The 16,435-nt window shown below is 34.8% G+C and overlaps 1 protein-coding gene across 4 annotated transcripts in view; it reads left to right on the top strand.

Annotated features, from left to right (window-relative positions):
- FER (FER tyrosine kinase) overlaps nt 1-16,435 on the top strand; it is a 374,252-nt gene that overhangs the window by 94,630 nt on the left and 263,187 nt on the right. For all 4 annotated transcript variants that reach the window (XM_019727984.3, XM_019727983.3, XM_019727985.3 and 1 more), the window contains one exon: nt 8,948-9,070. In XM_019727984.3, the coding sequence (XP_019583543.2) occupies nt 8,948-9,070 (123 nt within the window). The remainder of the gene's footprint in view (nt 1-8,947; nt 9,071-16,435) is intronic.

Below are 16,435 nucleotides of genomic sequence, written 5' to 3' on the forward strand. Positions count from 1 at the left end.
AAGCAAGATCACCATTCCCACAAACTTTGTAACTGAAGAATTTTCTGAGCTCAAATTGTATTTCCAGCAGTGAGGTTTGGACCTTGGTGCAAATATTTAGACATTTCAGAATCCATGTATATGTACAATTGAGGAATTCCCACCTAACTTTGAATTACAAGTGGTGACTGTGTAATATAATGACTTTCTAAAAAGCATGCAATATAATTTTATAAATGCTTGCTTAGCAATAAATATATTCAATTAAAATCATATGCTCATAGATTGATACTGATATTTGGCAATACCCATCTATTTGAAAAGATATCTTTAAAGATGAAATACATAAAATCTCATTATATAGCTGCATTAACAAGTGAACATTTATAGTTAATTTTGAGGATAAGCACTAACTTGGAACCCCAATGAAGGTAAATATTACCACCTTCAAAAGATTTCTATCCTCATTAGTAGATTGGTGTTTTTATAAATTGTACCCAATTATTATTATGTGTTGAATTTGTCAATAAAATATTTGTGAATATTTGTTTTCTCATCTGTTATGTTAACACCTACATAATATTCCTTGATTTTAACTCTTGGTTCAAAAGCCTAAAATATTTACTCTCTAGACCTTTCTAGAAAACGTTTACTGACTCCTGTTGTAGGAAATGGCACCAGTTTTACCCCTTAGACTGTCTGAATTCACCTCGTCAATCAATACAATGACTTCAATACTCGCATGTCTTAAGCAGAATCTTGGTTTTATCAAGTTTGTTTTTGGCTATTTTCATTTATAGTCTTAGCTCAAGTTTGGTCTTTGGTTGAACATATACTACAATTATGTGAGGCTGTGTTAGGGGAATACTTTCTGAATGAGCGAGTTGGAAAGATTTGGAAATATGTAAAATAATAAGAGGCAGATAACATGTTAGAGGGACAGTTTGATTAAGGGAAACAAAGAAGTCACATAGACGGCAAGTGGATTTATTGGATTGGAGTTTGATTAGGTCGTATATGAGGAGATGGATATTTTTAACAGAAATTCATAACTTTTGCTTGGTTGATTATGAGCCATCTTCTACTTAATCTTGAGAATGGCTAAGAAAGATTTAAGGTCATCCATAAATTGCTATGCTATTGCAATGATTAATATATTCTAAGGGAGAGATCACAAGAAATGGTTTATTTCTTAATTTACATCACAGTAATAGAGGAAAAATAGATGTCAGGAAGGTAACTTCAGGCAACTGTAACCCTTATTCCATGTTTTTTTATTTAACCCAACTATCACAATTAATGTGACAGTGTTGGAAATTTATAATTTATAAATTATAAATTTATAATTTATAATTTTTTTGGAAGTTGGGTCTCTGTAAGAGTGGTGTAAGATTAGATAATGGTATCCAGTGGTTTGACAACATAAAAAAAGTATTGCGTAAGTGCTGAAAACTTGTAACTATCCACAATAGTTGTTTTAGGCTTTTGTATCTTTAAATACAATTAAATCTTTAAAAATAAACTAATGCATGCAGGTGATAAAATCTGCAAAATCTTACAAAAGAATATGCAATGAAAATCAAAGTTCTCTTTTTTGTAGATCCCATTTCTAACTTGCAGTGTTAATTCATTAAAACAAACTCATGTATCTTTCCAGAATGTATATACAAGCACTATATGTATATAAACTGTTTTCTTAAGTGGGATTATTTTATGCATAGTCTTTTGCCTCATTCTCGTTTCTTAAATATATGAAATCTTAATGGGGTACAGTATTTTACTTTCATGTAACATAATTTACTTAATTTAGCTATTTATTGATGGACATCTAAATTATTTCCAATTTTTTCATATTGCCAGGAGTGGATGCAGGTTTTGTGGGCCTGAACCTCATAAAATTTGGGGGTGGGGGCATCTAAAAGAAATATGATAACATATCTACAAATATAAAATTAAGTGCAGAGACTTAGAAGGTATCATGCAAGTGAGGTGCCTGAAGGGTATGTGGCATTACCATCATAGCAAGTTCACCTTTGATTATTGAGATTACAAATAGTGCCACAATAAACATCCTGGTAAATACATCTTGTTGTACACTTGTTGAAGCATATATATTGGATAAATTTTATGAGGTGGAATTACTGAGATGGAGGGTATTAGTTGTAAAAATCATAGACTTAGTATCTAAGCTGCTTGGGCTCGATTAGTGGACATTTGGTCCTGTCCAAAACTTCCTGGAGCCATTTGTTCCATACCAAAATGTCCTTGATAGTTGGTCCTGGCCCAAAATGTGCACAGAGACGTTGGTCCATGATTCATTGCACAATGCAGACATCGAACCTTGTTCAAATTGTATGGATATTATTTTCCTGTAATCATGAGGAATCTTGGATTTCATGTTTATTCTTGTTCTTCCTCATTATGAAGTTTGGCAAGGTTACTCTGAAGTTGAGCAATTGCTCTCGAGTATGTATCAACCCTATTGGCTTTCTCTTCATTCTGTCTGTGAACAGTTTCAGTAATGTGGGCTTGATTCTGTCAGTATCGTTGTGAGGTTGGTGGCCGTATTTGAATGTGACCACCAAGAACCTGGGTGATAACTTGTCCATGGCTCTGCTTTTGGTCTCCTCACACTTCAAGGACTTTCGGACATGGACCAAATGTCTCCATGGACATTATAGGGCACGTCCAAATATCAAGGACATTTTGGTATGGACCCCGTGCACATTTTGGGATGTTTGGGACATTTTGGGATGGGACCAAATCTCAAGGACCTTTAGATGTGGTTCAGCTGTTTCTAGGGACATTTTATACAGAACCTTTTCACGTGGACTGAATGTCTTCAGTAGATGTTTTAGACAGGACCAAATGTCCTGCAAGCCTGGGCTCTAATGACAGGTCTGCCACTTAACAGCTCTGTGACCTCAGACAAGATTCTTAACCTCTCTGTGCCTCAGTTCCTTATATGATAATGAAAATAATAATAAATGTTATAAGAATGATGTGAATTTAAGTGCATATTTATAAAGTGCTTAAAACTGTGCTTGGCACTCAGGAAATGTTAAGTATTATGTTTTTTTTTTTTTTTTTTTTTTTAGGCAATGTCATTTTATGACTTAAATGTTTTACATAACAATTGTTTAGTATACCATTAATTTAAAAATATAAATAAACCATTTGAACTGTTACTATTATATTTGTGTGCAAAATATATAACAATGACATCATTGTGAATAGAGCTTTGAAATTTGCAAACTATTCTTACATTTATTATGTCATCATAGGTAAAACTGTAATTACTATCATGTTTTTCTCTTCACTTAATCCACCCCACTTTTTATTTAGGGGAATGGTGGTAAAAAAGGGAACATACTTTCCCCCAGATAATTCCATTCTTCTAAATCATTTGTCTTTTCTACTTTGAATTTGCAGCCATGGATCTGTAGAGATTTAGAAATATTAAGAAGTTTTGACTTAAAAGACTTACTCAATTTTTTTCATTTTTTTTTTTTTTCCTCAGACTGTCAAAAGATTAAAGCCTCAAGAAGAACTATTTTCTTGACATGATCAGGAATTAGAAAATGTAGGGGAAACTAATATTACTATTTTCCTCCATCTCCTTTTCCTTTCCTTATTCTTGTCTTTTTTCTTCCTTGGGCCTTCATTGCTGAACCTAACAGGTAGGAAATTCTAACAGAATAGATCTGCCCAGGGAAAAGTATGTTAGCTCTTCTAGGCCTTTGTTTCAACTTTTGGTGCCTTTCCAGTTCTTTAGGGCACCGAGTAATCCCATGGCAGTTTTCTTTCTCTTTCTGGGTTAAAGTTGATTTAGCACATAAATTTAAATTTGAATTTGAAAAGAAATCATAAATATCACCTTACTCTTCTAATACAAGAGCTGACAGGTGTACTAAAAATTTTGTAGCATAATAAAGCCTCAAATTTAATTCCTCAGTGAAAGCTCAACTGCTATTGTTTTCAGAAGGCTGAATGATTACTAAAGGAAGTAGAAGGCATTAGCAGATTTGGATTTTAACCTACTTTGCTACAACTGTCATGTGCCAGTGGTTTCTGATAAATGGGGTTAGGTGGTCTAGATGGTTTAAACTTGCTCATTATAGCAGTGGATCAGGAATCTAGCTTTCATCTCATTTCTCCCTTTCTAGCCTGTTAGAGTAAAAATAGCAAGTAAAAAAAGCAGCACTAAAGTTTATGAGGTAACTATGATGTTCCCCACAATCAAGCATCTTCCTTTGAATTTTTCCAGATTATAAACATGAAAAAAATCAATTTCTTATTTTTTGCTTCCTTTTAGATTTGTGGTAATTTTATTACTATTATGTCACATCAAATCACCATGTATGTGTGTGAATGTGTATGTATGTGTCTGTTTTATACTCACTGTTTTACTCACTGTTTTATTTGCACCAACAGGAACAAAGAAATTATAAGCTTATATTGTCTCATGAAACTGAAAATTTTTCACATTCCCAAAATTTAAAGTTCTTGGAAATAACGTCGTGAAGGGAAACACAACTTTTAATTATTAATAGCTTCTCTATTTTTAATGTAGCATCCTTGTAATATTCCTTTATTTTACTTGTCTGTAATTGAAAATAATATATAAATAATACAAATATAACCTGTTCCTAGTTTTGTTTAAAATATATTCAATCCTACCTCTGCCTTGGGAGCAACATTATTTTTTGCACCCAATGTTAACAAAAATACCTTTTTTAAAAAAACAGAAGACAAATTGAAAATTACTTTTTAGAAAAAATGTTTCTTATGGAACTAATAAAATTAGTTACTAATATAAAGTTACATTTATAGGGAACATACTATGCTTCAAAATCTCTACTAGTAAATTTTAAAATAAGCATTGTAGTCACAGGAACCCTTTAGGTTAGATGGTAAATTAATTTCTATTTTAATAGAGTAGGAATTGGAAGTTTAGAAAAGCTAAGTAAATATTGAACATGAGGGTATCTGATTCTAGAGCTGGTGTCTGGTACACCCCATAATAAGGTGCTTTACAAAATGCAGTACAGATGTAGAGTTGTAAACACGAATACTTCTCTTGCTCTGATGTGGCAAGGTGAAGTGATTAGCTTGACGATGTCATTTTTCCATGTAGAGATAGCTCTGTACTAATGACTCACATACAGAGAACTAACGCTTCCCTCGCTGCACCGTTGCAGTAATGGTTTACATATCTGTTTAGCTCTAGAATTGGTTGGTGGGTGAATGTCATAAATTGTGTTGTTCTCACATTGAGGTTGTTCTTTGGTCTTTCTAGATAATTCAAAATTATAGGAATCAGGAGAGTCTTGGTAGTTATTAGAGAATTATGGAAAAAAGCTGAATGTGTGGGCTTCTAGTGAGAACTGAGCTGAGCACATAACCGTATAAGACATTGTGCTAAGTTTAAGGGATGTAAGTGGAGAGTAAGCCATGGTGTCTGCAACCTACAGTTTCATGGGATGATGGGTTTATTTTAGGATGGAGTTGAGGACATGGTACAGTGAGAAGAATGGAGAAGAAAGTGGGAAAGCAAACAGTAATAGTCAAAGAGAGGAAAGAAGAAGAAAAGAGAGGGTTGAGGAAAAAAGGCTGATGTCAGTCCTGAATGGAACTTTCCTAAAACCAAACTTGTTTATTGTTGTATCCTTAGCGTCTAGTAGATTGGCAGACACAGGGTACGTGCTTAGTAAACACTTGCTTGAGTTAATGAATGAAGAATTGAGAAAAGAGGTGAATGGAAAATTAATCAGAAAAAGAGTAAGAAAAAGGTCTAAGAGAGAGAAGTATAAGAACAGAAGAGAGGAAGTGAGGAAGAGAGGGGAAGAGCTTTCCATCAAATTCAGCTTTGATGTAACATGGCCAAGTGGTGAGAAGCTGGTTTTTACTGTTAGCTTTTCTCTAGAATGGGGTATCAGAAGGTGTTTAGGGCAGGTTCTGAGGTAGGGTCCTGTGTTCTAGACTTTGATGAGAATTAAATGGGATAATGTATAAGGCAGAGTTTTATAAACAGCAAAGCATTATGTGTTATGTACATATTAATAATTATTTAATAAGTCATTTGAAACCAGAGGTTGAAATGTAGCTTTCTTGAGAATGGCCTCTAATTTTAATACAGTAATGCATTCTTTATCTGGTCAGGTTATGAACTATTCTACGCAAATCAATTTTCCAGATAACTGAAGTTCATAATGCCATCAAATTAAAACATTTTTACTAGTTTTGATATAAATCTCTTATATATGTATATTCTTAACGAAAAATACTGATATTAGTGTAACCTTTCCTTATGATGCTAGATCATTATAAGCATCATTGATTATGTTTTGCTGTAATATAGTAATGCCCTCAGAAACCTATTGAGATTTATTATTTTGCTTAACTCCAAACAGAAATAAAATAATCTAGATTGCTATATTTTAAGTTCTTCTGATTATGTCTCATACTTTTTTGCCTCTTCCATCTCTATTATCTGTTATTTATTGATTAAAAATTAAATTCATTCATTATAAGAGATTCAACTAATATAGATAAATATAGAGTAAAATATACAAGGGTTTTTTGGCCTTAAATCACCCCATTTTCCAGTCCCATTTCCCTCAAAGTGTTGATGAAAGTTTTGTTTATAGTAATCTGTTCTTCTCTTGTGCATTCACACACACACACACACACACACACACACACACACACACACACAATATTAGTGTGCTCTGGCTGCCATAACAAAATACCGTAAACTGATGGATTAAACAAGAGCTGTTTATTTCTGACAGTTTTGGAGGTTAGAAATTCTAGATCAAGGTTCCAGAAAGTTTGGGTCCTAGTGAGACTCTTCCTGGCTTGTAGTCTGCTGCCTTTTTGTTGTGTGTACTCACATGACCTCTTCTTTGTGTGTACTTGGAGAAGGAGAGAAAGCATGAGCAAGCTCTCTGGTACCTCTTCTTTTAAAGGCACTGATCCCATCATGAGGGCTCCACTCTCAGTACATCATCTGACCCTAATTGGGGGTTAGGGCTTCAACATATGCATTTTGAGGGTATACCATTCAGCATGTAGCACATATACACATATATTTATTTTCATATAAATGGAACCTTGCAATATGTATTTTGCATCATGTCTTTTAATTTAAAAATATGTCCTAGAAGAACCCTTTAAGTGCACAACTAACTTTTTTAGTGACTACTGTGTTTCCCCGAAAATAAGACCTAGCCAGGCAATCAGCTCTAATGCGTCTTTTGGAACAAAAAGTAATATAAGACCGGGTCTTATATTAAGACCCGGTCTTATATTTAGTTATATAAGACCTGTTGTTGTATTATAGTAAAATAAGACCGATCTTATATTAATTTTTGCTCCAAAAGATGCATTAGAGCTGATTGTCCGGCTAGGTCTTATTTTCGGGGAAACATGGTATATGCTATTCTATCTCTTAAAGGGATTAACATTTATTCAGCGATTCCTCTGTTGATGGACATGTATGTATTTTCTAGTTTTTTGTTTTAGAAAGTGTTGCAACAAATATCTTTATATGGACACATGTTCTGCACATTGTGAAGTATTTTGGTAAGACAGAATTTTAGATGGTCACAGAATATTCTAACTTGAGGTTTGATACACAATTCCAAGATGACCTCTGAAAAACATGGGACAGTTTTGTTATATCAGCAGTGTATATGTGTTTCTATTTTTCATTTTTTTAAAACTATTGAGAATACTAGATATTATCGTTCTTTTTTATACTTGTGAATTTTAGTAGGTGAAAAATAAGTTATTGTTTATTTAATCCGCTGATACTTAATTGTGGGTCAGGTTGTAAATATTTCTATGTGCTTATTCATTATTTGAATTTTTTCTTGATGAACTTCCAATTGTGTCTTTGTCCACTTTCATTTTAGGTTGTCTTGTTTCTAGAAATTTTTCTGTGTTAAGAGGGTTTTTACTTGTAATTAACACTGTAAACATTCATAATTTGACTTTTACTTTTGACTTTACCATCTCTTGAACTTTAAATAATTTTAAATTTGCATAGAGTTATATTATTTAATATATTTTTGTATATTTGGGGTTTCATGTCTAGCTTTAAAAGGCTGAAGAAAAAATATTTTATGTGATATGATAGTTGTGTGTTTTTTTTGTGGTAAAAATATTTCTATTCAGGACCAAATGTATTTTATGCAATCATAAATTATCTGGTCTGAGGGCATATTAACTTGGTGTATTTAATTCTCTTCAAGTTGTATAGAAAAATAGCTCTAAAGCATTACATACAGTATGTGACAATAGCTTACTATCAATTTCAATTGTTAAACAACTGAGCCTCACTTTCTTTTCTTTCAAATTACGGTAATAGTATCTATCTAATAGATTATTATGAAGATTAAATAATATATCAGATGCAAAAAAATACTAGATACCATTTACTCAGTGCCTCCTAATTCCAGTCATTGTATCTTCATTAGTTCATTTGAATCTCAAAACAATGCTTTGAAGGAGATATTACTATACCTAAATTACAAATGAGAAAATAGATTCAATGAGCTAAGTAAGTAATTTGGCCAGGATCTCAGATACAAAGTGACAGAGCCAGTATATAAATATATGTTTGAAAATAAAAACTGTAGTCTTTTCACTATATACTCTTCCTGGGACAGACACAAATTATTTACTTTAATCCTTTTTCTCTGTTTTTGTTTGTTTCTCTTTTTCTATTTAATGACTAAGACTCTCTAGAACAGCACTGCCCAAGAGTACTATTGTGACTGTTCAGCCCTGGAAATGCGATTAATGCAACCCAGGAACTGAAATTGTATTTTTATTTAGTCTAAATTAAATTATATTTGGCTACTGTTTTGGACATTACAACCCTGAATGTTGTTTTTGTATGTGTATAAAGTGAATGTAATTAATATACATTTATTGCTAATGATGAAACTGTTCATTCTAGGTTGAAAACTTTAGCAGACGAACTTACACAAACACAGCAAATGCTTTTAAAAAAGGAGGAGGCTGTCCTGGAGCTAGAGAAGAGAATTGAAGAATCTTCTAAAACCTATGAAAAGAAGTCTGAGTGAGTAAAACAAAAATAATTTGAAGGAATTTTACATAAATACTTCTATATGTATTATGGATGTAAAATTTCTAGAAGCTGAAATGTTGTTTTAAGTATAAAGCTTTGTATAGTTGAGATACTTTCTAAGATAGGACTCCAGAAAAATGATTCTGTGTTTTTGTCAATATAGCGTACTGATTATATGTTTCAATGTTTTACGTTTGAAACTTCCATTTTCTGGAAAATCCTGTTAAAAGCTGTTTTTACTTCTCCTTGTCAGGGCCCACCAGATTTACTGTGAATTCCTTGTTAAGAAAGTGACAGGCCAGTGTTATGTAGAAATTGGCTTCTGCTGTACTAGAAGGAAGCACACAAACCTATTAGGAAATAGAAATCTGCTTCGCCTATAAAAATCCTCCTGAGATTTGCTGTGCTATTTTTATCTTACTGTTGTTTTTGTTGTTGTTGATTTCTGGATCCGTAAATATCTTTCTGAATCCACTGGTATTACTTGCCCTCGTATACTCGTGTTTTTACTAATTGCATTAATTATGCTTTCTACTGTTTCAAGGTTTAAATTTTGATACAATTTGTAATTCCTAATTTGCCTTTGGTCATTGTTTGCATCTCCAACAGGGGTTACTGGTGTGGTTTGTCTAACGTGATGAGACCATGTACATTTGTTTCTATCATACTCTCACAACTGGCTTGATTTATCAAGACTCTCAAGGACAAGGTGATGTGTAGGAGTTCTGTGGTCTATATGTGCTTTTACTTTCACAACTTTTCAAATATTCTCCACTTCTAGTAAAGCTCTTATCTCTCCCAGCATAGGGACCTTTCCTATATTACAGAAAGAATTAGAATCATCAGGTGGCAACTTCCTCGTTTTCTGGGACTAGATATCCACATCCACACATTTGTGCCCATTCTCTTTCTTTACTTCTGTGGACGAACTGTTCGTTGTGTCATCCAACTCTGTTTCTTCTGACTGTCTTCTGTATCTCACCATCTTTTACTTTCCCAGGACATTTGCATTATTTTGTATACTATGTTCACCATTTCTTCTCAGCTGAGTCTTCTGCTCACTTTTTAAATATACTTATTCTGGGGCGGCCAGTTAGCCCAGTCAGTTAGAGCGTGGTGCTAGTAACACCAAGGTTGCTGGTTTGATCCCTTCATGGGCCACTGTGAAATAAATAATAAACAAACAAACAAACAAACAAATAAGCTATTTTGACTCATAAAAATAATCTTCACTTCTCGGCCCACCGCAGGTAACCCTTCTTGAAACTTCATGTTTTCTCCTAACTACCGTCTTTGCCTTCTGTTTTCTTAGTCAAATTTGTTTGAACAATAATTATGCACACTCATTTTCTCAATTGCAACGTAGTTCTCAACCCACATATATCTGGCTACTGGCCCATCACTATTGAAATAGGTATCTGTAAGATTGTTACTGTAAAAGGTCCGGCTGCTCGCCACACAAAAGCCAAAACTCAAGAGGTGAGGTTGGTGGAAAGAAAAGCAAGTTTATTCCAAAATACCACCAGCAGTAAGGGAACACAGTGGACTCCTTGTCACAAAGACTGCCTTCCTGCTCTCAATAATGCCCAAAGGTTTTATAGGCCGGCAAGGAGAGGCAGAACAAAGGAAAGGAGAAGTTGGTCAGGCAGCCCCAGGAAAAAGGGGCTTCCCAGAGGCTGGCCTGCCTCAGGGACAGATGAAACAAACCTCTCCCAAATCACCAGGCCAGGCAAGCAAGAGGCCAGAAGTTATACAGAACCATTGAAACTGATATGCATAGTAAATGTATAGTAAACAGAATCATTAAAGTTTGGTGGGAGGGGAAGGGACACAAAGAGAAGAAAAACTTTCAAAAAGTCCCAAGCCAAACCACAGTCAAATAGAATTACACCAGAGGTTTAAATCTCAAAATAGAAACTATAGGGTCACTGTCACAAGATCACCAATAATCCCTACATCACTGAATTTAGCAATTGTCTTACTTCACCTCCTCACAGACCTGACTTTCTTGACCTCATGTTCCTTCTTTTCCCTTGGTCTTTGGGACCCAAGATGCCCAATCTTTCACCTCTCTTTCTGGCCACTCATTCTTTATAAAGTTCTTTTCCTCCACTCAGGCAATCTATTTTGTAGTTACTCCAGGCAGGGCCCTAGGCTATGTCATACCTGATGAGACAAGTAAAGAGTTAACAGGAGCGGGCTTGTGAGCTGGCAGGATGGGGCAGGCAGAGTTAACAGGCATGAGCTTGTGGGCTAACAGGAATGAGCTAAACATTAACTGCTTGGCTCTGAATCCCCTGGCTAGCACTGCACCTGCAGGCTGACAAGCGCCTTACATCCATCATAGGTGGGAACAGAACAGTTCCCAATCTCAACAGCAACCCCCTGCAAGCTGAAACCCATCATAGATGGGGGGAACAGGGCAGTTCCCAGGAGAAGACAGTTGTAACAGCAGCCGCCCTGCAAGCTGACAAGCACCCTACATCCTGCATGAAAAATATAAAACCCCAGCACTCCTTCTCATTGGCCCTGCTGTCTCCATCAGACTCTGCCCGGGCACACTTCTGCCAGTGTCTGTCTTACCTCTCTGTCTTGGCAGCTCTCTCTCAGACTGCCCTGGCAAAACTCCTTCTGCCAGTTCTATACGGAACTCTCTTTTTTTGACTTTCAGTAAATCTTTTCTTACTCTTGTAAAGTTCCGTGAATACTTTCACATTCTGTGAATGTGACCAGGGGTTAATTCTACACTAGGACAATACCACTCCCTGAACTCTATCCCTAGGTGACATGCATTTATTATACTTGCTCAGAGTTCTCCTCTGAATTCTGGCCATGTCATCAATTGCCTACTTGACGTGCCTCCTTGGATGTCTTAGAAGTACCCTGAATTTCCTGTGTCTAAGGCTGAATGAAAAATCTCAATCCAACCCAACCCAACCCAACCCAACCCAACCCAACCCAACCCAACCCAATCCAACCCAATCCAACCCAACCCAGTTTACTCTCAGTATTCCTTATTTCAGTGAATGGCAACAGCATCTATACTGTTATACAACTCAGAATATTAGGAGCCTACCTCTCTCACTTAAACTGTGGCTCTTATTACAATTTGGTATTGAAACCGGAGGCCAACTGAGTCTGGGGCTCATGCAGCCTGCACCGCTCAGCCAATAGACCAACACAGGAGTTGGGTCATAGAATCTTTTGCTTTTCTCTGTTTAGTAGTGGTCTTAGGAGAATTTATTATCAGAGCTCCAGTGGTCTGAGAAGGCAGCGGGTTAACACCTCCAAAAACTGCCTTAGCATTCTTAAACTGGCTTGGGGTATTTAAAGGAAAATCTGGGCGTTCCTCCAGAGGCTATGTGAGGGTTTCTGGGGATCTGCATGGAGCCTTCTCTTTGGCGATGAGATTCTCCGGTGGAGTCAGCAACCCAGGAACAATGATGGGAGGAGTCTGGTAGTGTGATCAATGAGCCTAAGGGTATTAATCACAAGTTTTAGGGTAATTTTCTAAAACAGGGAACTGGCTGGGAACAGAAATTCTGAGCTCAAGCTGCAGGGGGATGATCTATTGTTAAGAGATAGGTAGGTCAAGGAAAGGTGAGGCCGGGGACTTGGAGAGGCCTCTACTATGCGGGTGCCAACCACCCTGTGCTTCAGTATTAAATATCATATTGGAATCAATGAGCCTTTCAAAGGTAAGAACAGAGATTTGAATTACTCTGGGCATTCCTTTAATCTGAAAAATTTTGGTATTGTTTTAACTGAAGGTTCTCTTTGGATTATAAAAATAAAATTTATCAACCATTGCATACATAACATTCAAAAATAGAATCATCTTTTGCTTTTCTCTGTTTACGAATGAATCTCTTCACATGTTTATAGACAACCAAGTAGTTCTTTCTACTCTTCACAATTTGTAAATGCACACATTGTAAATGACTCCTGTTTTAAAATTTAGGGGATTTAAAGAAAAACAATAGGATAACTGACCTTCTCACCAGCATGTCTGACTATATGTTGTTGGTGGAGGAAGTCTTCAAATGTTATCTTAGTCTAGAAGTTGTGGGATTCTTTGATTTTTCTTTTTTGGTATGTTTTCTTGACTTAAATCTTTGACTCTCTTTTCATCTGCATAAGCAATGTGATCCATTTTCCTCCACCTAGTTTTATTTATCGGGAAATGAGAATGGGAATAGAGGAGAGGGTGCTTAACAGGTAGTGGGTGTGTGGGGAAAAGCGTATGTTGAGTTTTTACTGTCTTCCACATGTTATGTGGGATGTTTTATACATAGTAACTCAATAAATGTTATCTTGACTCTGCCTTCTGTATAGTTGCTTGTATTTTACCTATAAGACTTAGAGATTTAGATAACCTCCAGTCACATACATAATAAGTGCCAGAAAATACATGAGTTCCTGATTCCAAATCTTCTGTCTGATTTGATCATAGCATTTGCTTGATCTTATGATTTTAGTAGTGGTCTTAGGAGAACAAGTTAGAAGGGATTAGTATATCAAACAGTTTAGGGTATGGTTCCTGTTTAAGCCAACTTCTATTAGCCCTTGTTACCATAGAGTTTTTATGGTTAGCTTCAGGGCATAATCTTGAAAATGTTAAGTATACTTATGTAACTGAATTGTCCTTGTGAAACTCATTAATTTAGACATTGGTAGGGTTGAAGTTTGTCTTTGAATTATGTTCAAATATTTTGCTAAACAAATAGCTTAAAAGGGATTTTGGGGAAATTTCAATTTCTTAATATTTCTTAAACATTTCTTTTTGTGTGTGTATGTGTGTATATCTACATATGTATATTTACATGCACTTAAATAATTAAAAACCACTTTTATTTAGTTTCAAAAATACAGAGCGTGTCAAAAAATATATATACACATTTTAAGAAAGGAAAAACTGTATCAAAATTGTAATAATATATACCGATAACAAAAGATGAATAAAAGTCATGTTTGTCTTCTGCAATTACAAGAGGTGATCAAAGTGGTTACCATTAGTGTAATTTTAACAGTTTTTTCCTTTCTTAAAATGTGTATACATTTTTTGGCACCCTTGTAGATTTAGAATTATTTTTACTCTGTAACAAATTAGCTTCATATGCTGTGTTACTTGAAAGTAATTAAAACAAAACAATATTTCCTCACAAATATTAAAACTATCTTATACATTAGATATTTACATTCTTAAATTGTTTCTAAATTAATGGAATTATACTGAATTTTTGTTTAACAGAAATAGCATTATTGGTTCTATCAAAATATGATAAGGGACTAACTTTTAAGTTTGGATTTAACATAAATGTCTCTAAAACACCTGATAATAACAGTGACAATAAATTATATGTGAAATCATTTGATAGCTTTGATTCCCAAAATTGAATAATATGAAGTGAAAAATGAACTCAAACAATTGTTTTTATGTAACATGACATTTGCACAAGAGCAGAGTTTTAGCTTATATAAATAATGCAGGTCTCAGTTGAAATGTAGTTGTTGCAGAATTTTATCTAAAAAAACAAGAATGAAAGGAATAAAGCCAACCACTAGAAATGGTATAATTTTAATGCAACACAAAGCATTACTCTAGTATACATACCTTTACTCACTACTTCTAAAGGATATTTATTCAAGTGGAAATAATATCAATCTTCACCTGATTTATGATACTTGATTACTGCATTAGAAAATAGTTCATGGGAAAATATACCAAGCATATATCCTTTATGACTCAATGGCATAAAGAACTTGAATATTACTATTGGTTTTAATGCTTGGTTTGACTTCTGAAAATGGAATGATTATTCAATTTTATATTATTTTGTATCATTATCACCTGGTACTTATAAATACTTTATATATTATAAAATGATAATGCTTACAGCCATGCAGAATCTTCAGAGATCATTTGATTCATCTTTCTTGTCTTTCAAATTATGTGTAATCTGAGGCCCAGAAATTTTAAGAGACTTGCAAAATGTCACTTAGAATGTCTGGAGGAGAATAAAAAAGTCCTATTCTTAAAACAGATTATTTAGGAACCCAAGGCATGTGAGATGATTAAAAAGTCACCTCACCAGAGGAAGTATGATTGCAGCAACAGTGATGTATATTTTTAATTAAGTTTTTTGTTTTGAGATAATTGTAGATTGCCATGTAGTTGTGAGTTAATACAGGGAGGTCCCATGTACCCAGCATTCATTTATCCCCAGTGGTGGCATATTGCAAAACTATCATTTAATATAATTCCAGATGTTGACATTGATACAGTCATGATGTGGAACATTTCCATCACTGCAAGGATCCCTCATGAACTTTTATAGCTACACTGCCATCTCCCACCCCCTTCTTAACCCCTGCCAACCATTAATTTGTTCTCCATGTCTAAAATTTTGTCTTTTCAAGAATGTTGTATAAATGGAATCACATTGTATGCAATCTTTTGAGATTGGCTTTTTACATTCATCATAATTCTCTGGAGATTGATCCCGGTAATTTTATTCCTTTTTACTGTTAAGTAGTATTCTGTGGTATGCGTGTTACTTTCCTAGTGCTGCCATAATAAAGTACCACAAACTGGGTGGCTTACAAAACAAAAGTTTATTCTCTCATAGTTCTGGAGGCCAAAAGTCTGAAGTGAGGTGTCATCAGTAGGCTGGTTTCTTCTGATGTCTCTGCGTGAGAAACTGTTCCATGCCTCTCTCTTAGTTTCTGCTGACGGTGGGCAATCCTAGGCATTCCTTAATTCACAGAAGTGTCACTCTAATCTCTGCCTCCATCTTTGTATGGTGTTCTGCCTGTGTCTCTTCCTGATGTCCAGGTTTTTCTCTTCTTACAAGGACACCAGTCATATGGAGTAAAGGCCCATCCACTCCACTATGACCTCATCTCAACTAATTACATCTGTAACAACCTTATTTCCAAATAAGGTCACATTCCAAGGTTCTTGGGTTTAGGATATAAACATATTTTTTTGGAGGACACAATTTAACCCATAACAGTATGGGTATACAATGCTTTGTCTAATCATTAACCCTTTGAAGGACATCTGGTTTGTTTCCAGTTTTGGGTGGTTACAAATAAAGATGCTGCAAACATTCATGTACAAGTTTTTGTATGAACCAAAGTTTTAATTTCTCCAGGATAAATACCTAGTAGTACAATTGCTGGTTTTATGGTAATTGCATGAGTAGTTTTTCAAGAGTGATTATGCCACGATACACTGCTACAGTGTGTGAGTGATCAGGTTCTCATACTTGCCAGCATTTAAAAAATTTGAGTCATTCTAATATGGGTGTAGTGACATCTCATTTTTGTTTTTAAATTAAGACTCTATTTTTT

This window comes from Rhinolophus sinicus, chromosome 3 (genome assembly GCF_057876585.1).
Source record: "Rhinolophus sinicus isolate RSI-liver-muscle chromosome 3, RSI-T2T, whole genome shotgun sequence".
Taxonomy (NCBI): Eukaryota; Metazoa; Chordata; class Mammalia; order Chiroptera; family Rhinolophidae; genus Rhinolophus; species Rhinolophus sinicus.